Below are 26263 nucleotides of genomic sequence, written 5' to 3' on the forward strand. Positions count from 1 at the left end.
TCCTATCAGCTTAGTCATGTATTTACAATATTATTTAAATAAATTTGATTCAGCATTTTCAGGTACTGCGTATCAGGGGTGTCACTACAGATGTGTGGTCTGCTGTGTTGCCATAAATGGAAGTGTTTAGTGGATTGTTTTAATTTTCTTTTTGTTCATATGTGCAGAAGTGAAAAGTTGGAAAAGAATTTGGAGCCATCATTAGAATAGGTCTTTAATCATTATGACAAGAGCTATACTTGGCTTGAGGTGGCTAATCATGCGTGTTGTGGCTGATGAAAATACTGGGTTCCAGAGCTGGACAGAGATTTCGCTTGCACTGGCAAATTTGAAGAAATTGTCAGCTATCAGCTTAATATCAGTGGTATTAGAGATTTGTGCTTCTCCAGTAATTCTCATGATTGCTATACCACAAGCAACTATTACCTCGAATATATCAAATACTAGCTCTAAACTAGCCTTCATTCTTATCTGGTAATTCTTCATACTTAATACTTCATTTGTTACTTAAAGCAGTAAAGAATTTATAGTATGGTTTCAACTGGGTGAATTCTTGAGTCATTTCTGTGTGCTTTTCCTGAAGTGTGCTGCCCAACTAACTTTGCCAGGCGTTTTACTCGGTCATTGTTTTGTTGTTGCCACTTATTTAAATCAAGAGAGTGATACTTTCGGGCCATGATTTTCTAGTTGGAGAATAGTTAGGATTGATCAGCTTCAGTTTTTCTGCCTATTAATATGAAATATTGGAGTGGGAGAACAGGCAATTGGAATAGAGAATTTACAGTTCTTTCGGTGATAAAAATTATAGTGGAGATAAAAATACAAGAAAAAGCTTTACATCCCACTATTCAGCAACAATCACTGTTAACATATTGATACATTTTAAAATAAAAAATTGGGATTATACTGTATATACAATTTTGTTTAATAACATAATTTTTTTATGTATTTTATTTTTGGCTGCATGGGGTCTTGGTTGTGGCATGCTGGATCTTTTGTTGTGGTACGCAGCTTCTCTCTAGTTGTGGCACGCGGGCTCAGTAGTTGTACTCAGTAGTTGCAGCATGCGGGCTCTCTAGTTGTGGTGCACGGGCTCCGGAGTGCATGGGCTCTGTAGCTGTGGCATGTGGGCTCTCTAGGTGTGACTCGCATGCTCAGTAGCGGCACGCGGGCTTAGTTGCCCCACGGCATGTGGGATCTTAGTTCCCCGACCAGGGATCAAACCCACGTCCCCTGCATTGGAAGGCGGATTCTTAATCACTGGACCACCAGGGAAGTCCCATAACTTATAACTGATACAAGCTTTCCCCATTTCATATTCTTTCAAAACTTTTAAATAGCTGCATAATATATTCTCCTATGGGTGGATCATAATTTAATTTGTCTATATTTTATCTACCGTTGGACATTTGGGGGTATTTCTAACTTTTTTTTTGCTTTTACAAATAATGCTGTAGGGAGTACTTTGGCATACACACATTTGTGCAAACCTTGGATTATTTCTGTATATTTTTTAAGAGTAGCTATTTATGGGGCTTCCCTGGTGGCGCAGTGGTTAACAATCCGCCTGCCAATGTAGGGGACACGGGTTCAAGCCCTGGTCCGGGAAGATCCCACATGCTGCAGAGCAACTAAGCCCGTGTGCCACAACTACTGAGGCTGCGCTCTAGAGCCCGCGAGCCACAACTACTGAGCCCGTGTGCCACAACTACTGAAGCCCGCGTGTCTAGAGCCCGTGCTCCACAACAAGAGGAGCCAATGCAGTGAGAAGCCTGTGCACTGCAACGAAGAGTAGCCCCCGCTTGCTGCAACTAGAGAAAGCCCGCACGCAGCAATGCAGACCCAATGCAGCCAAAAAAATATATATATATATATTTATAAAAAAAGAAAAGAGTAGCTATTTATGGGTCATAGGGTATAAATACTTAAATGCCTCTTAAACATGATGTCAAATTGTGCTCCAGGATTATTATATGAACTAGTTTATATTCCCATTATCAGTGTGTGAGAAATGCCCATTTTACCACATCTTTCCCAAAATGTGGTAGTAGTCTTATGGTAATAATCATTTAAAAAATAAATTAGGTGAAAGTTGAATTTCTTTGATTACTGGTGAGGTTGACATTTTGAATATATTTTTTGTTTTTATAAATTTTTAAATTAATTTTATTTTTGGCTGCGTTGGGTCTTCGTTGCTGTGCATGGGCTTTCTTCTAGTTGCAGTGAGCGGGGGCTACTCTTCGTTGTGGTGCGCGGGCTTCTCATTGAGGTGGCTTCTCTTGTTGCGGAGCACGGGCTCTAGGCACACAGGCTTCAGTAGTTGTGGCATGCGGGCTCAGTAGTTGTGGTTCACAGGCTCTAGAGTGCTCAGTAGTTGTGGCACACGGGCTTAGTTGCTCCGCGGCATGTGGGATCTTCCTGGACCAGGGTTCAAACCCGTGTCCCCTGCATTGGCAGGCGGATTCTTAACCACTGCCCCACCAGGGAAGTCCAGTCATTTATATTCTATGTACTGTATTATTTCTAATATCTTTATAGTTTCCTTGTTTTTTTCTTTTTGCATTGAACTTTAATCCATTTGGAATTTATTCCAAATAAATTGTTAAGATATGGGATCTGATTTTTTTTTCTCCCAAACATTTAAATAATTGTCCCAGCACCATTTATTGATATCTTTTCTTTTCCCACTGATTTGAAAAACTGTCTTGATCATATGCTTTAATTTTTATATACATCATCATTGTGTATATACAGTGATGAGTGATATGAGTGATATGTCACTGTTTTTTTATATTTCTTGATTACTAGTGAGGTTGAACCATTAGTTCCTATGTTTATTGGCCATTCCTGTTTTCTCTTCTTTGTTTTGCCTGTTCAGATATTTTGCCCATTTTCCTATTAGTAGTTTGTATTTTTATGGATTTGTAACAGTTCTTCCTGTATTCTGAGTAGCAATACTTTTTGTTAAAGCTATTATAACCAATTTTTCCTAGTCTGTTATTTGACTTTTCACTTTGACAGATTCAACTATACTGAAATTTAATAACAATCTTAACTTTATGGTTTATGTGCTTTGCTAACCTTAATTTTACAAATACTTATTGATCATTTACTGTGTTCCAGGCACCGTTTTAGGTACTTGGGATACATCATAGATAGGATACACAAAGATTTCTATAGCTTATATTTGAGAAGCTCTTATGTACCCTGAGTTCACGAAAATATTCATGTATATTTTTTTCCTAAAAGTGCTTAAAGTTTGCTTTTTCACTTTTAAGTCATTCATCCACCTGGAATTTATTTTTGTATGTAATGTCAAGTAGGAAATCTAGTTTAATGGTTCCATCTGGTTAACCAGTTATCTCAGAACCATTTATTGACTAATACATTATTTCTCCACTGTTTTGTGGTGGACCTCTGTTGGGTATCAAGTTTTGGGGGGTTTGTTTCTGTTTCCCTACTGTTTATTGGTATATTTCTTATCTTTGGCATCTGTACCACACTGTTTATTACTATATTAAGTCTTGATATTATAGGTTTGCCTACCTTACTCTTCTTGAGAATTGTTTGACCTATTCTTAGCTCTTGGCATTTCCATATGAATTTTAGAATCAGCTGTACTCCATTTCTATCTTTGGTTGTGTCTGGCTTCCTTTTCAGGGCTGCTGTTTGCTGTGTCAGAATAAAATCAAGCTGCATTGGTGGTGTCTTCTGACTTTAATAGTTCTTCTGATCTTTGAACTTCCCTTTGCAGCTGCTTGCTTGTATGTTTTCTCTCTCTTTTTTTTTCTTTTCTTTTCCTTTCCCTTTCTTCTTGTCCTATTTTTCTTATGGCCATTTTAAAGAATGCTTAAAATTATTTTCTAACTGAAAAAAATAGTATAATGGGGAGAGAAGGGAATTAATAGAGAAGTGTATAAAGCAAAAGGTGCAAATCCCTTTGATAGTTTGCTAAGACATCCCAGAGATTTTTCTGGACATATACAAATGTGTGTTCATAAAAGAAAAAAATTTGGTCATATGCATGCTGTTCTGTAGTTGGCTTTATTTCATTTAGTATTTAAAAGGGCATCCTCCTGTAGAACTAACTAATTCCTTTTGATGACTGCATTGTATATATATATATAGTAATTTAACCAATTCCCCTTTGATGGATTTGTAGATATCTACCTACTTTTTGAACTTGCAGCTACTTTCACGTACTGTTGATCGTCACTGGCAAAGTGGAGGTTGTGCAGTTTATTTTCCATCTCCCTAATGTCTCCCCTCTTATTCTTTTCAAGGAGTATTAGTGGGGTTCTGCCAGGACCTCTCCTATTTACTTTTTAAGGGCACTGGCACATAGCTTTGTTAGGTGGGAAGAGTTGACAGCCTAGTTGACAGTTAACCTTGGTGTAAATTCTTCAGTTTGGTGCTATCTGTATTTTACTAAAAAAACATACTTGAAGGTTTTTTGTTTTCGTTTTGTTTTGTCTTGAATGCATAGTGTTCTGGAGGAGAGTGCTAACAGTGTCGTGTCAGAGGTAGCAGCCACATTGAAGAGTTAAGAAGTGAGTGAGCTTGAGAAAATGGAGATGAAGAGCTTCACTAGCTCTTTACTGCACACTGGATTATGAGAATTCAGGGGAGGAAGTGAGGCAGTTCTTGCCACTTTGGTTTTTATTAGTGTTACACTTTTTGAAAGAAGTTGAAGTTGGAAATCTATGTTATGTAATTTGTCCTTTTCTTAATCTTCCTAGCCTCCACCGGGCAATGTGAAAATGCCTAATGTACCCAGTACACAACCAGCAATAATGAAACCAACAGAGGAACATCCGGCTTATACACAGATTGCAAAGGTTAGTTCATGTTACATGTGTAAATGCATATTGGAAATTACAATATCAATAACATTTGCTTTCAGAGCAGAATAATTCTTTGTATAGTGCATTCCTTATTGTTTAATTTTTAACTCACTTTTGAGTCTGGTTTAGCTTGCTTCTCAATCCTGTAATACTCATACCTCTTTTTCAGCTTATAGCATTTGCTTTACTCCATTATTAGCAGTTATTGAATTCATTCATCATCTTGGTGTATAATTTATGTAGAGAAATTTTTATTGCTTTTCTCACGTTTTAATGCACAATTCCATTAAAGTAACAATGATATATCAATAGATATTATTGGAAGAGAGTTATGAAGGCTAAGCAAAGCACAGTGGTAGGAAGTAGGAGGTGGCAAAAATACCAAGAAAAAAGGAGATGAATAGGATGCCTGGTATTACGTAAAGTCAGATGGAGTTATAAACCAGAATTTCTTAACCATATCCTCCTTTCACTTCATTATCTTATAAAATATAAGATATTATATAATATTCCTGCATTGGGAACCTTATGTACCATTTAACCCAATTCATAAGAGCCAATTCAGTTGCCCTTTTCTCCATCTGTCTGTTTTCCTCAGCTGTTCTCTTTGTCTCAGTCCCTCACTCTCGTTTAGGCACAGAGTTCACCTTAATTTCATTTTCCCAATTACCTTACGATTTTTTTTAACATCTTTATTGGAGTATAATTGCTTTACAATGGTGTGTTAGTTTCTGCTGTATAACAAAGTGAATCAGCTATACATATACATATATCCCCATATCTCCTCCCTCTTGCGTCTCCCTCCCACCCTCCTTATCCCACCCCTCTAAGTGGTCACGAAGCACCGAGCTGATCTCCCTGTGCTATGCGGCTCCTTCCCACTAGCTATCTATTTTACATTTGGTAATGTATATATAAGTCCATGCAACTCTCACTTCATCTCAGCTTACCCTTACCCCTCCCTGTGTCCTCAAGTCCTACCTTAGAATTTTAACTGCTTTTACTGACAGAATTTTTTCTTGTCCTAATGGGCCCAACATTTCTACCGTGGGTTTTCATAACCAAAAGGCCAAAATGGGCGAAATATTTCCATAATATTTTCTGAAACTGTAATCTTTAGTGAATTCCTATATTGTGGAAAGAGCATTTGAATTAGGTTTCTAGCATAGTAGAGAAGTAGGAGTATAGTAGAAGCAGAAGTAGAAATGTTGCTGTATTTTATACTTCTGACAATGTATTCCCTTATTTTTTGTTTAGGAGCATGCCTTGGCCCAAGCTGAACTTCTTAAACGCCAGGAAGAACTAGAAAGAAAAGCAGCAGAATTAGATCGTCGAGAACGAGAAATGCAAAATCTCAGTCAACATGGTAATATCCAAAGAAATTTCAAATAAAAATAACTTTAAAATTCTTTAAAATTTTAAGCTTTTGCACTAGCTCTAGATCATTTGGTTTGTGGATATAAAGCTCTGCCCTGTTATTCTAGCAAGGAGGTCAGACATGGCAGATTTTCTACCTGATGCTCTGTGGCTCTCTGATCTTGGCTGATTTACATAGTGTTTTGATTAGAACAGTGTTAGCCTCTGAATGCAAATATGATGATTTCGGTTTATTGTAAGGTCAGGAGTCTTTGATTCTGCTCTTGGGCCTTTACCTCGGTCTGTTAAAGCTTTATGAGCACATGGTAGTGTGCCCTATGTTTGACTGCATTTAACTCTTAACTTCTGGTTTATTCAGACCAGTTTCAAATTAATCTGCCCCTGTCCTCACAAGTATATCCGTATATGTCAAACCAAGTTTAAAAAAAAAAAAAAAAAGCTTCTGTGGTGAGGTGACTCTAGGAAGCCTGGGGTATTCTGATGATGCCAAAGAAATAAGTAAGTGGTGAATTTTGATTATGTCCTATGAAATTCATTCAGGCTGTGACTACCAAAGGTCACTTCAAGGGAGTAGCTTAGGGAAAGCTAGCAAGTGTCTGGGTAAGAAGCGATGAGAGAACTAGACAAGTCATTGTGAGTATGTCTGGATAGTGATGGAGTGACAATGTTAGGACAGTGATAACATTCAGTGATACTGAACTATTTCTTCCTTAACCTAGAATGTGTAAGTCTAGGGCCTCAGGAGGACACATTTATCCTGGGCCATTTTCTTGCTTCCAACATCAGAGACAGCATCTGTGAAAGGAGAAACTAGAGGTTTAATTGAGATCAATATTTCTGAAATACATGTAACGAAAATCTGTCCTGTTCCCTTAGCTTTGACTAATACAAATTACTTCTATGAGAGATGTTTTAGTAAATGAAGTAGTTATGAAGTGTGGTAAATTAAGAGACTTGCCGTATGTTATACACTTAAGTACTTTTCATCTGTTAGCTCATTTCATCCTCAGTACAATTCTGTGAAGGGTGCTGAGTTCTTCTCACTTTACAGATGTAGAAACAAAGTCTTCAGCAGGTTGGATAAGTTGCCCAAGCCCTCCTAGCCAGTAAGTGTCTAGGAGCTTCTATTGATAGTTTCAGAGCCTTTGTTCTTTACTACTATTCTCTGCTTCTCGAGTAGTATGAGACTTGTATGAGAAATGAAAGAACAACATGTAGTTTGAAAAGAATGATAAAACAGTGGAGACATGTTGGGAAGAATCAGAAATAGAGGATGCTTTTTTCCCACTATGAAGAATTTCCTGGTCTATGAAAAAGTATGTAAAATCTAATCTTTGTAAGTGTGGGATATAATATCTAAAATGAGAAAATGGCCTTTAGGCGCTATTTTTACTCTCTGTTTTCAATGTTTTGACTTCTTTAATTTTAGTTTTTTATTTCCCCACACCACTTCCCAAGCCTTATTTTCAGTCTAGTTTCTTTAAATAGACACATTTTCTCTCCTTACACATGGAATTTGTTTTTCCCCTAGGTTTTTGAAGGTGCTATAATTCCTCAGCTTCTTTCTCATGACTGTTTTGTATTTTCACATAGTTTTATGCTTTTCTTACATGTGTCTTTTGGACATTATTTTTTTCAGACTTGGAGATTTCCAAATTTGATTCTTTGGTACTGGTTATCTTATGTTTCTTTATGGAGTTAACAGTAGAAAACTTCGAAAGATTCAGAAGCTGGTCTTCCCTCTCCACATGCGTTAGGAGTTATATTTAAAAATTGAAGACGTGGAGGAGGAAATCTGTAGGGACTTAAAAACTTCATGGCCTTCATGTGAGAGCCAGAGTCTTGGGACTTTGAAATAAATCTCTTTTTAGGGCAGAGTCACAGGATATGTCCCTGTGCTCTTTTTTCTTTTCTTGTTTCAACTTACATAAGTGGTATGACACTGGAAAATTATTTTACCATGTAATGAGTTCTAAATTGATATTTTGGGAAAAGTTTTAAAAATAAAAAGCTTGGTTTTCAGAGTTGTAGGAATGTAGAGATACAGTGTTATATTTTTGAAACACCTATTAAAAGAATAGATAATATTCTTCTTTATTATGAAACAAATAATTACATGCAAAAACAATAGCACATATTTGTCCTTATATAAATAACTTTGTTTTTTTATTTGCAGGCAGAAAAAACAATTGGCCACCTCTTCCTGACAATTTTCCTGTGGGACCTTGTTTCTATCAGGATTTTTCTGTAGACATTCCTGTGGAATTCCAAAAGACAGTAAAGATTATGTACTACTTATGGATGTGTGAGTATAGAACAAATTATATATTTATTTGAAAAAGTTTATATTTTATTCTCAAAATCTACATTTTTAAAACTCATATAAGGGTAGTATCATAAGTTGGTCTTTTCCTATAGATATTTTAATTTTGAGTGAATCATGTTGTATTTAGGTATGTCAAAATTGTATACTATGTGACAGTCTAAGTTCTTAGCTGAGGAAGACCTATATATTGAGAACTGGCATTCTTTTGAAGAAAGGACTTCCCTATCATACAGTAGAATTTTCAATGATCCTTTCTCCCTACAAAATGTTATCGAGGCAATATTTGCTTTGAAAAAATTACTCATATGATTTTTATGCAAATGAAGGCTATTAAAGCATTATGACTTTTTAAAAGGGGCATAAAATATTGAAATATTATAAACTATTTTTCTTAGAGCTTTGAGCACAATTTACTTTTCATTTTCAAGTGGTGAGGAATACTTTTATTATTGGAAGTGCCTAATTAATATAGGATGTTTCATTAAATAGAACGTTAGGACATACATTTTAGGCTGTGATGTTCACATTGCTTTGAATATAATTATGACACATGGAATATTCAAACTAAATGTCAACCTTTTACCAGTTTTTTGTATGTACACAGAATTCCCACTTATTCTGTTGCATTTTTATTCCAAACAGCAGTCTCAGCCCCATTTAACATCATTGTGTCAGTAGGAGAGGTAGCTGTCATGACTTCTCATCTGCACAGTTGCTGGGTTAATGGACACATTGTGGAGTAAACTCTCATTGGAGGAAATTTGTATGTTCTTACTGTATGATTAGGGAGCCTCCCTCCACCAAATATATGAGATCATTTTCCTCAAAATCTTTTAGGAGTATTCTTCACATTTGTGAAACTGCTTTGGAATATGAGAAATGATTCCTTATGGATAGTACATTTTTAACTCTTAGTTTCTTTTGAGTTATGTTGTTAATCTGATTTCTTTGGTTAATCCTGAGTGTCAGTAGTATTACATATTTTTATTTTTAAAGGTTTTGATTTCATATATGTCCATATTAAACAACTCTTATTTAATCAATAAATCATAAAATATATGTAGATTATAAAATAATTATTTTCTTAATGAGCAGAAATTGGCCTCACATTTTAAGTATAAGTTCTTTGACTTTAGTGAAAAAACACTTTAAATGGGGGAGATGGGTGTTGGAAGAAAATTCTATAAGGAATTTAGTAAATAGAGATTGAATGGGGAAGATGATTAATTTTAACTGAATGGTTAACTGCTTTACCAATGCTGATTGTTTCAAAATAGGTCTGTTTTGTCTTAGAAATATATAACTTTCTGAGGTTCTTAGAAATAATATAGTTGGCTATAGTTTTTCCTAGCCCTATTCAGTTTGCAGATCTGTTAACTATTCAAAGAGGGCTCAAGATTCCATCCAGTTAAGGTTCCAATTTGAAGAAGCATTACCTGGAACAAAGTAGGATCTAGTGCTAGTTCAGCACTATCTCTAAATTTCATAGAATATAGGTTGTTTTAATAAATTATTTTCAAGAAGTGTCATCTTGTTACTGATTTTGGAGTTGACTGATGCTTTCACATTGTACTAATAATTATAACAAGAGATAACATTTATGGAGGATTTATCAATACTTTGTGCCAGGCACAGAACTAATCACTTTATATACATTATGTTATTAACTCTTAACCATGTTATGAAGCAGCTACTATATTATCTAGTATTATAGATTGGGAAACTAAAGCTTAGAGAATTTGAGGTAACTTGTCCAAGATTACACAGCAAGTAAGGTTGGGGTTGGATAGCTTGACTCTAGATCCCAGCGTCTAGATTTCCATGTTATACCACCTACAAAGTACCAAAATAAAGAAGTAATTTACATTTTAAACCCAAATATGATGAAGTTATGGTTTCAAAGTTACCTTACTTGAAGCAAATAATTTTCACTCTAAAGGAACTGAAGCAATTAGAAATACCGCTATGAAATGAATCTCAACCTCTTTGAGTATACTCTTGAATTTAAAGAGAAAGAAAAATATCCAGCTACATTAAAGACCACTTAGTGAGGAAGATAATATATTGTCCTAAATTTGTTTATTTTAGGTATCTATATTGTAATGCAGAACTTAGCAAGAAGAGTAATAGTTGCAAATTTAGATTCTAGTGACAGTTGCGAATTTAGGTCCACTAATACCAGATTTGAGTGCTTAATAAAGCAAATTGAAATTTTATAAGAAGGAGGGTCATTCAACTTGGAAATCATGTAAATGAAATGGCCTAAAATTTTCTTTAGTGTTTTACCTACACTTGGAATCCACCAAGTGGATTGGAATTGGATTGAAATTAGCAACATAGAATCATGCATTTCACATTACCTTGCCTTTCTATGTGTTTTTTGATCTCTATGTAAGTGTACTGATTGTTTAGTAAGTAGGCCTAGATGCTTCCTCTTCATTGGGGTACAAACAAATGACCTATTATTGATCATGGTTGTTGGTTACTATGAAAACACATATAGAAAAAATTTTAATAGATTACACAAAATTTAATTGATATTTTTATCTATACTTGGAAGAATTTTTGTGAACTTTAAAATACTCATACCGATATAGTCTGTCTTTTTTTTCTTAAACAGATTAGGAGATAAACCTTGAAAAGTTATTTCTTTGGAGGTTGAAATTTGAGTTAGAATGTTCTGAACATTTAAAACTTTTTTAGGCAATTGGATGCCATTTAATATTACAGAATAATATCTCACAATCTCTTGAATTCTGTTTTTAAGCCCTTAACAGAACTACTTTTATTTCGAGGTGAAGGATTTTGAGTAAATTTATTAGTAAGCTAGCTTTCATGAGTTAGAAATCCTAATGGGAATAAGTAAGTCTTTCCTGTGTAGTAGAATGGGGTGGAATTTTAAAGCTGGAAGAGCCTCCTGCATTTCTCCTGCTGAAAAATTGAAATGCACAGAGGTTGATTAGCTCGATATTATATCACTATAACCCAGGTGTTTCCATTCCTCCTCTGGAGCTCTTTCTCCTTCTGTGGAGTTTGTGTGTTTATCTGGTTGTTAGATGAGAGCAAATTTAGAGGCATCCTAGAATGTGTTTATACCTTGTTTCATTAAGTATTAATTTTATTTGATTAATAATTTAAAGAGATTTTAAAGTTTTTTTTAATGTATGTTGATTTTTAAAATTTACATTCACTTGGTTTTCCCTTTGTTATTTTTAATTAAAGTAGTGGCTTGTATATTTTTATTGTATTGGTAGTTTACATTAAACAGTATTTTAACTTTTGAAATAATTTCTTTCTTGTAATAAATTCAGCCTGTGAATAAATTAAAAAAATTCTTTAAAAAGTTATTAATTATAATGGGTAAATGTTGTTCTTTAGGATCATGGTGTCCTTAGATGTTACTCAGATTTTTGGGTTTTGGTCTGTCAGGGAAAGTAATTACTAACAGTACAGGAAGAATTTGCCAAGATCTATTTGTGTTAACGAAAAGAAAGATCTGCCACAGCAGGTAAAGTGCATCATAGTAAACTTCTTTTTTTTTTTTTTAAATTAGTGTAATCCCCTACCAGAACATTGTTTTTAATCCCAGGACCTTAAAAAGTGGACAGCTTTATGAAGATGAGTTAGTAATCCTTATAGATTGACTGTATAGTCACTGGAAGTTTCTGCTGTGTTAGTATTTTTAGTCCAATGATTCGAATTAATTTTATTGCTTAAAAATGTTACAGTGAGATTGCGCAGGGCACGTTTCTATTTTCTCTTCTCTTGTGTAGTTCACACTGCGAGGAGCCTGCAGCCCCATTCTGTAAAAATTATAGTTCTGAGTGTAGGATCTTTTTCCTCTCAAGTCCCGGTTCTTTTCCTGGCAGCCACTATTTTTCTGCTTGGGCCTTGAGTCAAGAGACACATCACATGTCATCACATGTTTCCTTCCCAGGGGAGAACCCCTTAAGGTTGTGCATCTCTGGTTTAGCTGTGTAATTGCCCATTAGGAGAGGGCCAAAAGAATTTTTGCCAAACAGTGCATGTATTAGGACTCTTCTACCTGTGAATACTCTGTTTTCAAATCAGACATGTAAGAAATAGCAACAATGTTTTGAAAAATACTAAATGGAAACATGGGGTAGAATACACTTGCTCTTAGGAAGTATTTTTTCATTTATAATTTTTGTTGAATGAACACATAAATTGAATGTAAACATTTCTTTTCTATTTTGTTTTTTGATTCCACAGTCCATGCTGTAACACTGTTTCTAAATATCTTCGGATGCTTGGCTTGGTTTTGTGTTGATCCTCCAAGAGGGGTTGATTTTGGATTGAGTATCCTGTGGTTCTTGCTTTTTACTCCTTGTTCATTTGTCTGTTGGTACAGACCACTTTACGGAGCTTTCAGGTAAAATGTGTGTACTTTAAAATATGCTCTTTAAAACCTGTGAAGTAAATAATTTGTAGTACACCTTAAAGGGAAAAGTGACATTTTCATTTTTCATATTTTTTATTATTGTATAATATACCTTCAGAAAAGTCCGTATATAACATCTCTGTGTATTAAGTCCGTATATAACATGCTCTTGTATTCATTTGACTTTGTAACAAATAATATCCCATTCTTTTCTCCCACTTGAGAAAAAGATCAAACATGAAAATGAATGAGGGAAAAATGAGAACAATCTTAGGTCTTAATATTTGTAAAAGATTCTATTCCATATGATACATTTGACCTTAAAGAAAATTTTACTTTTTATTCTCCCCTTCAGAAAAAATCAGGAGTGGTGATTACAGCCTAATTTTTAAATGAACCTAGGTAGCCTAGGTAGGGTGAATATACATGTGATATTTAAAGTGAGTCACTTTTCACCTGGCAAGTTGGTAATTATTTTCTGTGGAAATTCATTTTTGGTTTTTCAAAATGCAGTAACGTTTTAAAACTGTTTAGACTATAAGATTAACTATACTACTTTGCATGGTATATTTTAATCAACGGTTAGGATTAACATTTCTTAAATGCGTGTTCTGTGGGGTATTACTAGGTGTTGTAGAAAAAAAAGTTCATTAGCTTAAGTTTGGGAACAGTGGGATAATAAAATTAAATAAGTTTCTTCATTTCAGAATTTCTTAGACTTCTTTAAGAGCCTCATGTGCTTTGTGATATGACCATGGAACCATTATTTGTGCGTGTGTGTTGAGTACCTTGTTGGACTCTTGCTTTAGGAAATAAACATTGGGAGATGATGATTTAGATGATAGCCCTAGATGAGTCCATGTATTCAATTGTTTATCAACTTATTTTTATTTGAGTAAACTCATTTATGAATAATAAACCTCTTTCAGCTCTCATGTATGAGGAGCAGCATTACTAGGAAATAGGCATGTATTGTGCAGATGATATATTAGGGAAATTAGAGGGCCACATTCAGTTGTTTAACTTTTTTTCACTATTTGAACAAAAAATTTCTTTGATTATTCAGAATGTGTATCACCACCCCCATCCCCCAAAGCCCTGCCAAATGAAATTAGAAACGCAGATAGGTAAACAGAAAACGAAAAAGAAGGAGAAGGGGGAAGATTAGGGAATTTGGAGAAAAAAGATGTCATTCAACAGAAAACTAAATTGGTTAGAAATGGAATGAAGGGAAGAAAATAGATGGGAGGAGGGAAAGGGAGGAAAATCTTTGGATCTAATGGAACATGAGAGGTTGGTTATCAAGGAATGGGGAGGGGCACCCCTATAGATGTAGGTTGGAGAAGAATAAAAGGGACCTATTTACTCCTTGCGTGAACAGGAGGAGAGTTACTGCTGCTCTTTTCCTTGTTATCTAAGTCTGGCTCACAAGTTTTTTAGTTTTTTGACATGTGGCCTCTGCTTGCCTACTTCCATCGTGTTACCAGTGTATCTGTAATGATGCTTGTGGGTGGGAATGGGGATGTCTTTGGGACTTTGAAAATGACCTGAAACTAGAGACTTTGAATTTTAAGCCTTCTGTGACAAATGTAGCCAGAACAAACTATAAAAAGCCAGTTTTCTGCCATTTATCACTTGAAGTCACTTGGTTCCTTTTATTCCCTTTCTTTGCCAGTGGAAATAAAAATGCTTTGTGGAACATTTTTACTTCTGGCATTATTAACCCCTGGGCTAAATCCTTAGCTGCATCTCAACCCTTTAGAGTATATGTATCACAAATATGTTAATTATCTGGGCTTTACTGTTTGGAGCAGAACTGAGAGGAATAGTTTTTTTAGGGGAAAGTTGAAAGTATTTTAAATCATTAATTAATATACCTTCTCAGTGTATAACTTTGGCATTTTCTTCACCCAGATTGCCAGTGGTTTCTGGGTCTGTTAAGTCTCTTCTGAAGTATCTGGTAAAGTTTTTTAAACATCTACTGATGACAGATTTCTCCCTTAAATATGGAAATCTTAAACCAGATACATTGGATATGATTATTTCTATTAAATACAGGGTTTTAAATAGACTTTACGTATTCACGTAAGTGCTTTATTTGAGATCAATTTTGACAGGGATTACTGCCTTCTGAGAAGGGGCAGAGTCACAGGATGTGCAAGTGTTTCATATTCTGTTTCAAGACTGATGATTAAGAAATGAAACACAAGCATCTGAACATATTACGTCAGTAGAAAATGGGTAACTAAAATCTTTTAGGCCAGATGCACATATTTCTTAAACCAAGTTGTTATTGAAAGCATTTAGTTTTTATTAATCAGACTCTGGAGTGAAGCTAAAGTGCTTTTTAAAAGTTTTTCAAGTTTTATTCTTCTCTGGCTAATGATGTATTTGCCTCTATTGCCATATTTAAATACCTACTGTGAACTTGATTTCTTCAGGTTTCCCTAGAAGTGAAGAAAAGAATGGTAAGCAATAAGAAAAACATGGCAGGGATTGATTTTAGAATAAACCAGTCATTGCAAACATACAAGTCAGAGGGACATTAGGTCTGAGAATGTGATCAGATTTTTTTTTAGTTGTCTGGTGAATTTTTCCCCCCCCTTGTAGATAGGTGGTAATTCCAAGTTTCTAGAGTAGCTGTTAGCTTTGTCGTGGGGTGCTGAAAATAACTAGAGGGCATATTAGGAAGTCTTTATTCTAGAATGATCAGTTCTTTGTATTTTGTCCCTTAGTCAGTTGAAGTTGCATTTGTAATTGCCATATATAGTTTATCTCCTTCTTTGCCTCCCTGTTGACTCATAATCTAAAAGTAAATCCTTTTTAAAGGTTAATAGTTAACTTTGTTATCAAGAATTTGTTGTAGTTTGCTTAATAACATGATGGCTGAGTAAACCTTTGTATATTAACTCTTAAGCTGGGAAGAAAAATATAATTGTTTTAACTGAATTATAAAATACCTTTAGATGGAGTTAAAGTATTTGCTAATAGCTTTAGAGCCTACTGAAAAAATTTAAAGCTACATTTAAGTGATTATAATCAATAATCTCATATACTAAATCATACTGATGATTACATTTAATGATTTTAAAATGTGATAAAGATTGATTCTCTTTAGGAATAATCATTTTAAAATTAGTTACCATGCATGAGAAGTTGGTTTTCCAGTGTCATCTGAGTTTCTGTTTCAGTATTTCATTTGCAAGTTTGTTATTGAGTTCACTTGATGCTCTTAGGGAGATGTTAAGATAAATAACTAATGATTGTAAGGCAGTTAGAAAATAAGTACTAAGGTTTAAATTAATCATTCACTGAATACATACAGTATATATTAGGCTGGAGATACAAAGAAGACATGGTACTTGCCCTGTAGAAATATATAATATATAAATGAGTTTAAAAGTAGGTATTACTGAAACTTTGGCTAGTAGAATTTATACATTAAAACAGAGTAGTATTCAAACACCCCCAAAATTTGAAATACAGAGTAATTTAATACTGGTATCATACCTGTGACATATCTCTAAATAGAAGATCAGTTATTTTCAAGTGAGTCTTCTTGGATTATCTTTTTGAGGATTTAAGTTTTTAATAAACATTCTTCTCTGGAATCAGGAAAAAAAAAACCCAAGACCTTGTTTTTACTGGAACCATTGAAATATCAGAATGTCCATGAAAAAGATGAGTTTTAAACTGTATAAAATACTGTTCTATATGAATATGACTTCTCTTAGTGTTACTGAACCAAACTTGGGTCCACTCACCTGTGTGCAGTAAAGCCAATCTACTGCCACTGGGTTGTGGTGAAGGAAAGTGCAGCATTTATTGTAAAGGTACCACACAAGGAGAACGGGTGGCTCATGCTCAAAAACCCCTGAACTCCCTGAAGTGTTTCAGCAAAACATTTTGAAAGGCAAGGTGAGGGAAGGGTGTCCCGGGGTATGTGATCAGCTCACACACAATTCTCTGACTGGTTGTTGGTGACGTAACAGGGGTTAACGTTATCAATCCTTAGGCACCAGTAGGTCTGGGGGCTACATGCTCATGCTTTTCAAGTAGTTAATTTCTTCTATTTGGTGGTAGTTTTAGCATCTATAAAACAACCCCAGAAGTGTGCATCAGATATTATTATCTAGGTACTTCAGAGAGGAGCTACAGTGGAGGATATGAGGGAATGAATGGTCTGTCCCTGGAAGGCCCCATAGGGTCCTGCTCAGTTACATTAGTTTTCAACCAAGAAGCTCCTTTTACTGATATATGCAAAGGACTTTGACCTCCCTGAATTAATCCCATTGCCTGAATCTGAAGGAGAATTTTATAGAGAAGTTACAAGTGCATGTGCTTTTCAAAATTAAGTTTATTAGGTATCAGAATTAAACTCAGAGTTGTCATTTTGTAATTTACATATTTTTTAAAAGACTAACTTTATTCTTAATTTTATGCTTCCACAAATCACCAGGCATTATGTAAATACTTTAAAATATTAGGTAATTATTAATGAAGCAGTGTTTTGTTGAAAAAGTATGATTATTGGAAACAGACTGAGAAAGGGTTAGAATTCTGGCTTCCCCACTTAAAAGCTGTGTGCTGTTATGAAAATGCAGTAAAACCTCTCAGTGCCTCAGGTTTTTGAGTGTAAATTGGGCATAACATTTGCAGAGTTGATAAGATTAGAGATAGTATGTACAAAATATTTGTCTTTAAAGATGGTCAACAAATGGTAGCTGGAATGTTTTATATTTTTATTTTTGTTAGGTTTTATCATTTACTTTTGATGATCCATAAAAGCATTACTTGTTATAAGTTATTTTTTGCTGCTTTTAGTTCCTTGTCCTTTGGTACCCCAGTCTAACATGGAGGAAATCATAATGTACACTAAAGTGTATGTAGGTTCTTTGTGTTGCTTGATAAAAATAAACTTTAAAAAATGTTGTGTGGAGCAGAAGCAAGAAGAACTACAATCCTGCAGCCTGTGGAACAAAAACCACATTCACAGAAAGATAGACAAGATGAAAAGGCAGAGGGCTATGTACCAGATGAAGGAACAAGATAAAACCCCAGACAAACAACTAAATGAAGCGGAGATAGGGAACCTTCCAGAAAAAGAATTCAGAATAATGATAGTGAAGATGATCCAGGACCTCGGAAAAAGAATGGAGGCAAAGATTGAGCAGATGCAAGAAATGTTCAACAAAGACCTAGAAGAATTAAGGAACAAACAAACAGAGATGAACAATAGAGTAACTGTAAATGAAAACTACACTAGAAGGAATCAAGAGCGGAATAATTGAGGCAGAAGAACGGATAAGTGACCTGGAAGACAGGATGGTGGAAGTCACTGCTGTGGAACAGAATAAAGAAAAAAGAATGAAAAGAAATGAAGACAGCCTAAGAGACCTCTGGGACAACATTAAACACCAACAACATTTGCATTATAGGGGTCCCAGAAGGAGAAAAGAGAGAGAAAGGACCTGAGAAAATATTTGAAGAGATTATAGTCGAAAACTTCCCTAACATGGGAAAGGAAATAGCCACCCAAGTCCAGGAAGCACAGAGAGTCCCATACAGGATAAACTCAAGGAGAAACACTCCAAGACACATAGAAATCAAATTGGCAAAAGTTAAAAACAAAGAAAAATTATTGAAAGCAGCAAGGGAAAAATGACAAATAACATACAAGGGAACTCTCATAAGGCTAAGAGCTGATTTCTCAGCAGAAGCTCTACAAGCCAGAAGAGAGTGGCGTGACATATTTAAAGTGATGAAAGGGAAGAACCTACACCAAGATCACTCTGCCCGGCAACAGTCTCATTCAGATTCGATGGAGAAATCAAAAGCTTTACAGACAAGCAAAAGCTAAGAGAATTCAGCACCACCAAACTAGCTCTACAACAAATGCTAAAGGAACTTCTCTAAGTGGGAAACACAAGAGAAGAAAAGGACCTCCAAAAACAAACGCAAAACAATTAAGAAAATGGTAACAGGAACATACATATCGATAACTACCTTAAACATGAATGGATTAAATGCTCCAACCAAAAGACACAGGCTTGCTGAATAGATACAAAACCAAGACCCATGTATATGCTGTCTACAGGAGACCCACTTCAGACCTAGGGACACATACAGACTGAAAGTGAGGGGATGGAAAAAGATATTCCATGCAAATGGAAATCAAAAGAAAGCTGGAGTAGCAATACTCATATCAAATAAAATAGACTTTAAAATAAAAAATGTTACAAGAGACAAGGAAGGACACTACATAATGATCAAGGGATCAATCCAAGAAGAAGATATAACAATTGTAAATATATATGCACCCAGCATAGGAGCACCTCAATACATAAGGCAACTGCCAACAGCTATAAAAGAGGAAATCGACAGTAACACAATAATAGTGGGGGACTTTAACACCTCACTTACACCAATGGACAGGTCATCCAAACATAAAATTAATAAGGAAACACAAGCTTTAAATGACACAATAGACCAGATAGATTTACTTGATATTTATAGGACATTCCATCCAAAAACAGCAGATTACACTTTCTTCTCAAGTGTGCACAGAACATTCTCCAGGATAGATCAAATCTTGGGTAACAAATCAAGCCTCAGTAAATTTAAGAAAACTGAAGTCATATCAAGCATCTTTTCTGACCACAATGCTATAATATTAGAAATCAATTACAGGGAAAAAACACGTAAAAAACACCAACATATGGAGGCTAAACAATATGTTACTAAATAACCAAGAGATCACTGAAGAAATCAAAGGGGAAATCAAAAAATACCTAGAGACAAATGACAGTGAAAACACGATGATCCAAAACCTATGGGATGCAGCAAAGGCAGTTCTAAGAGGGAAGTTTATAGCTATACAAGCCTACATCAAGAAACAAGAAAAATCTCAAACCATCTAACTTTACACCTAAAGGAACTAGAGAAAGAAGAACAAACAAAACCCAAAGTTAGCAGAAGGAAAGAGATCATAAAGATTAGAGCAGAAATAAATGAAATAGAAACAAAGAAAACAATAGCAAAGATCAATAAAACTAAAAGCTGGTTCTTTGAGAAGATAAACAAAATTGATAAACCATTAGCCAGACTCATCAAGAAAAAGAGGGAGAGGACTCAAATCAATAAAATTAGAAATGAAAAAGGAAAGTTACAACAGACACTGCAGAAATACAAGCATCCTAAGAGACTACTACAAGCAAATCTATGCCAATAAAATGGACAACCTGGAAGAAGTGGACAAATTCTTAGAAAGGTATAACCTTCCAAGACTGAACCAGGAAGAAAAAGAAAATATGAACAGACCAGTCACAAGTAATGAAATTGAAACTGTGATTAAAAATCTTCGAACAAACAAAAGTCCAGGACCAGATGGTTTCACAGGTGAATTCTTTCAAACGTTTAGAATAAAGAGCTGACACCCATCCTTCTGAAACTCTTCCAAAAAATTGCAGAGGAAGGAACACTCCCAAACTCATTCTATGAGACCACCATCACCTTTATACCAAAAGCAGACAAAGATACTACAAAAATAGAAAATTACCAATATCACTGATGAATATAGATGCAAAAATCCTCAACAAAATACTAGCAAACAGAATCCAACAACACATTAAAAGGATCATACACCGTGATGAAGTGGGATTTATCCCAGGGATGCAAGGATTCTTCAGTATACACAAATCAATCAATGTGATACACCATATTAACAAATTGAGGAAGAAAGACCATATGATCATCTCAATAGATACAGAAAAAGCTTTTGACAAAATTCAACACCAGTTTATGATAAAGAAACTCTCCTGAAAGTAGGCATAGAGGGAACCTACCTCAACATAATGAAGGCCATATACGACAAACCCACAGCAAACATTATTCTCAGTGGTGAAATACTAAAAGCATTTCCTCTAAGGTCAGGAACAAGACAAGGATGTCCACTCTCACCACTATTATTCAACATAGTTTTGGAAGTCCTAGCCATGGCAATCAGAGAAGAAAAACAAATAAAAGGAATACAAATTGGAAAAGAAGTAAAACTGTCACTGTTTGCAGATGACATGATACTATACATAGAGAATCCTAAAGATGCCACCAGCAAGCTACTAGAGCTAATCAATGAATTTGGTAAAGTTGCAGGATACAAAATTAATGCACAGAAATCTCTTGCATTCCTATACACTAATGATGAAAAATCTGAAAGAGAAATTATGGAAACACTCCCATTTACCATTGCAACAAAAAGAATAAAATACCTAGGAATAAACCTACCTAGGGAGACAAAAGAACTGTAGGCAGAAAACTATAAGACGCTGATGAAAGAAATTAAAGATGATGCTAACAGATGGAGAAATATACCATGTTCTTGGATTGGAAGAATCAATATTGTGCAAATGACTATACTACCCAAAGCAATCTACAGATTCAGCGCAATCCCTACCAAATTACCAAAGGCATTTTTTACGGAAGTAGAACAAAAAATCTTAAAATTTGTATGGAGACACAAAAGACCCCGAATAGCCAAAGCAGTCTTGAGGGAAAAAAACGGAGCTGGAGGGATCAGACTCCCTGACTTCAGACTATACTACAAAGCTACAGTAATCAAGATAATATGGTACTGGCACAAAAACAGAAACATAGATCAATGGAACAAGATAGAAAGCCCAGAGATAAAGCCACACACCTGTGGTCAACTAATCTATGACAAAGGAGGTAAGGATATACAATGGAGAAAAGACAGTCTCTTCAATAAGTGGTGCTGGGAAAACTGAGCAACTACGTGTAAAAGAATGAAATTAGAACACTCCCTAACATCATACACAAAAATAAACTCAAAATGGATTAGAGACCTAAATGTAAGACCGGACACTATAAAACTCTTAGAGGAAAACATAGGAAGAAAAACCCTTTGACATAAATCACAGCAAGATCTTTTTTGATCCACCTCCTAGAGTAATGGAAATAAAAACAAAAATAAACAAATGGGACCTAATGAAACTTCAAAGCTTTTGCACAGCAAAGGAGACCATAAACAAGACAAAAAGACAACCCTCAGAATGGGAGAAAATATTTGCAAATGAATCAACAGACAAAGGATTAATCTCCAAAATATATCAACAGCTCATGCAGCTCAATATGAAAAAAACAAACCAATCCAAAAATGGGCAGAAGAGCTAAATAGACATTTCTCCAAAGAAGACATAAAGATGGCCAAGAAGCACATGAAAAGCTGCTCAACATCACTAATTATTAGAGAAATGCAAATCAAAACTACAATGAGGTATCACCTCACACCAGTTAAAATGGGCATCATCAGAGAATCTATGAACAAAAAATGCTGGAGAGGGTGTGGAGAAAAGGGAACCCTCTTGCACTGTTGCTGGGAATGTAAATTGATACAGCTATTATGGAGAGCAGTATGGAGGTTCCATAAAAAACTAAAAATAGAATTACCATATGACCCAGCAATCCCACTACTGGTTTTCTCTATACCTAGAGAAAACCATAATTCAGAATGACACATGCACCCCAATGTTCACTGCAGCAGTATTTACAATAGCCGGGTCATGGAAGCAGCCTAAATGCCCATCAACAGATGAATGGATAAAGAAGGTGTGGTACATATATACAATGGAATATTACTCAGCCATGAAAAGGAACGAAATTGGGTCATTTGTTGAGACGTGGGTGGATCTAGAGAGTGTCATACAGAGTGAAGTAAGTCAGAAAGAGAAAAACAAATATCATATATTAATGCATATATGTGGAATGTATAAAAATGGTACAGATGATCTGGTTTGCAGGGCAGAAATTGAGATACAGATGTAGAGAACAAACGTATGGACACCAAAGGGGGAAAGTGGCGGGGGTGGTGGTGGTGGTGGTGTGATGAATTGGGTGATTGGGATTGACATGTATACACTGACATGTATACACTCTAAGAACCTGCTGTGTATTAAAAAAAAAGTTGACTGAAATGATATTTGTATTTCTGTACATGGTTATGTGCCTGTGATCAATGGGAAGAATATACAAAAATACAGCTAATAAAGAGAGTTGTAAAAAAAAAAAAAGTGTGATAATCTAGTCTTTTAAGTGGAGTTTTTGTGTATTTATGTTTGATGTAATTACATTAAAATTATATGTAATTTGGTTACATTTTTGTTTATCTTTAATGATGTACATGGATTTATATCTAATATTTATAGCTACTACTTACCATATAAAACATATCTGTTAAATACCTTTTTCTTTCTTTACCTTTTAGATTAATAAAGTATTATTCTATTTTTCATCTATTCTTTTATCATTGTCTCTTATTATAGGTCTACAGACAATGAATTCCCTCAAATTTTGTTTGAAAACATTTTCATTTCACCTTCATTTTTTAGCTTTACTGAGGTATAACTGAAAAAATTGTAATATATATAAGGTATACAACATGGTGCTTTGATATTCATACACATTGTGAGAGCCTTACCACAATTGAGTTAACACATCCATCACCTCACATACTTACCTTTTCTTTCCTTACAATGTACTCTTCTAGCAAATTTCAGTGATAGAATACAGTATTATCAACTATAGTCACTAGGTTCTACATTAGATTCTTAGACCTTATTCATCTTAAAAGTTTGTATCCTTTTACCAACTTCTCCCCATTTACTCCAGTCCCTGGTAATCACCATTGTACTCTGTGTTTCTATGAGTTCTACTTTGTTTTAAAAAAATTCTGCATATAAGTGATACCATGAACTATTTATCTTTCTCTGTCTGGCTTACTTCACTTAGTTTAGTAAGGTTCATTCATGTTGTTGGAAATGGCAGGATTTCCTTCTTTTTTAAGGCTGAATAATATTCCGTTTTATTTATATACATACTATATATGTATACACACACACACTACACTTCCTTTATCCATTCTTGCATCAGTGGACATTTAGGTTGTTTCCATACCTTGGCTGTTATGGACAATGCTGCAATGAAAATGGGATTACAAATATCTCTTCCAGATAACGATTTCATTTCCTTCAGATAAATACCCAGAAGTGGAATTGCTGGATCATATGGTAGTTCTATTTTTAACTTTTTGAAGAATCTCCATACCCTTTTCCACAGTGGCTGCACCAGTTTACATTTCCATGAAGTGCTCAGGCGTTCCCTTTTCTCGTCTTCCTCACCAACACTTCTTATTTCTTGTCTTTTTGATAGTAGCCATTCTAACAGACATGAGGTGATATCTCATTGTGGTTTTGATTTGCTTTTATGTGATGATTAGCGATGTTAAGCATCTTTTTGTGTATCTGTTGGCCATCTGTGTGTCTTCGTTTGAAAAATATCTATTCAGATTTTCTGCCCACTTTTTAATTGGATTGTTAGGGGGTTTTTTGGTATTGAGTTGTATGAGATTTTTAATATATTTTGGATATTAACCCCTTATTATTATATGATTTGCAAATATTTTCTCCCATTTGGTAGATTTCATTTTGTTGACGATTTCTTGTGCTGTACAGAACTTTTTTTTTTTAAGATTTTTTTTACAGGTCAGGTCTTTTATTTACTTATTTTTGGCTGCGTTGTTGCGCGTGGGCTCTCTAGTTGAGGTGAGCGGGGGCTACTCTTCGTTTGCAGTGTGTGAGCTTCTCATTGCGGTGGCTTCTCTTGTTGAGTAGCATGGGCTCTAGGTGCACGGGCTTCAGTAGTTGTGGCATGTGGGCTCAGTAGTTGTAGCTCGCAGGCTCTAGAGTGCAAGCTCAGTAGGTGTGGTGCACGGGCTTAGTTGCTCCATGGTATGTGGGATCTTCCTGGACCAGGGATCGAACCTGTGTTCCCTGTATTGGTAGGCAGATTCTTAACCACTGCCTCACCAGGGAAGTCCTGAGAAGCTTTTTTATTTGATGTAGTTCTACTTGTTGATTTTTGCTTCTGGTGTCAAGTCCAAAAAATCATTGCCAAGACTGACGTTGCGGAGCTTACCACCTATGTTTTCTTCTAGGAGTTTTATTGTTTCAGGTCTTATGGTCATGTTTTTAATCCATTTTGAGTTAATTTTTGTGTATGGTTTAAAATAGTGGTCCAGTTTCATTCTTTTGTATGTGGCTGTCCAGTTTTCCCAGCACCATTTATGGAAGAGACTGTCCTTTCCCCCATTTGATATTCTTGGCTCCTTTGTAGAATGTTAGTTAACCATATATGTGTGGGTTTATTTCTGGGCTCTCTGTTCTGTTCCATTGATCTATGTGTGTGTCTTTGTGCCGTTACCATACTGTTTTGATTACTATAGCTTTGAAATATAGTTTGAAGTCAGGGAGCATGATTCCTCCAGCTTTGTTCTCCTTTCTCAAAGTTGCTTTGGCTACTCAGGATCTATTTAAGTTTCATACAAGTTTTATAATTGTTTGTTCTATTTCTGTGGATCTGAAAAATGCTATTGATATTTTGTTAGGAATTGCATTGAGTCTGTAGATTGCCTTGGGTAGTATGGTCATTTTACAATACTAATTCTTCTAATCCGTGAGTGTGGAATATCTTTCCATTTATTTATGTCTTCAGTTTGTTTCATCAGTGTCTTATAGTTTTCACTGTGTAGGTCTTTTACCTCCTTGGCTAAATTTTTTCCTAGGCATTTTATTATTTTTTTTTTGGTGCAATTGTAAATGAGATTTTTTTCTTAATTTCTCTTTCTATTCATTTTTTGTGTATAGAAACACAACAGATATTTGTATATTGATTTTGTGCCCTCTAACTTTACTGAATTTGTTTATTGGTCCTAACAGTCTTTTGGTGGAGACTTTAGGATTTTCTATGTAAATATCATGTCATCTGTAAATAGTGACTATTTCACTTTTGCCTTTCTGATTTGGATTTTTTTTTTCCTTGCCTAATTGCTCTGGGTAGGACTTGCAATACTATGTAGAATAAAAGTGGTGAGAGAGGGCATCCCTGTCTTATTCATGATCTTAGAGGAAAAGCTTTTAGCTTCTCACCATTGAGTATGATGTTAGCTGTGGGCTTGTCATATATGACCTTTATTATGTTGAGGTATGTTCCCTGTATATCCTCTTTGTTAAGAGTTTTTATCATAAATCGATGTTGAATTTTTGCAAATGCTTTTTATGCATCTGTTGAGATCATATGATACTCATCCTTCATTTATTTTGTTAATGTGGTGTATCATATTGATTGATTTGTGGATGTGGAACCATCCCTGCATCCGTAGAATAAATCTCACTTAATTGTGTTTTATGATCCATTTCATGTGTTGTTGAATTTGGCTTGCTAACATTTTATTGAAGGTTTTTG

At 35.0% G+C, this 26263-nt stretch overlaps 1 protein-coding gene across 5 annotated transcripts in view; it reads left to right on the forward strand.

Moving 5' to 3' along the window:
* Positions 1-26263, forward strand: part of SCAMP1 (secretory carrier membrane protein 1) — a 144877-nt gene that overhangs the window by 40003 nt on the left and 78611 nt on the right. For all 5 annotated transcript variants that reach the window (XM_073802237.1, XM_073802238.1, XM_033852959.2 and 2 more), the window contains 4 exons: positions 4740-4838; positions 6102-6210; positions 8398-8526; positions 12781-12940. In XM_073802237.1, the coding sequence (XP_073658338.1) occupies positions 4740-4838; positions 6102-6210; positions 8398-8526; positions 12781-12940 (497 nt within the window). The remainder of the gene's footprint in view (positions 1-4739; positions 4839-6101; positions 6211-8397; positions 8527-12780; positions 12941-26263) is intronic.

The sequence above is a fragment of the Tursiops truncatus genome, chromosome 3 (assembly GCF_011762595.2).
Source record: "Tursiops truncatus isolate mTurTru1 chromosome 3, mTurTru1.mat.Y, whole genome shotgun sequence".
NCBI classification, from domain to species: Eukaryota; Metazoa; Chordata; class Mammalia; order Artiodactyla; family Delphinidae; genus Tursiops; species Tursiops truncatus.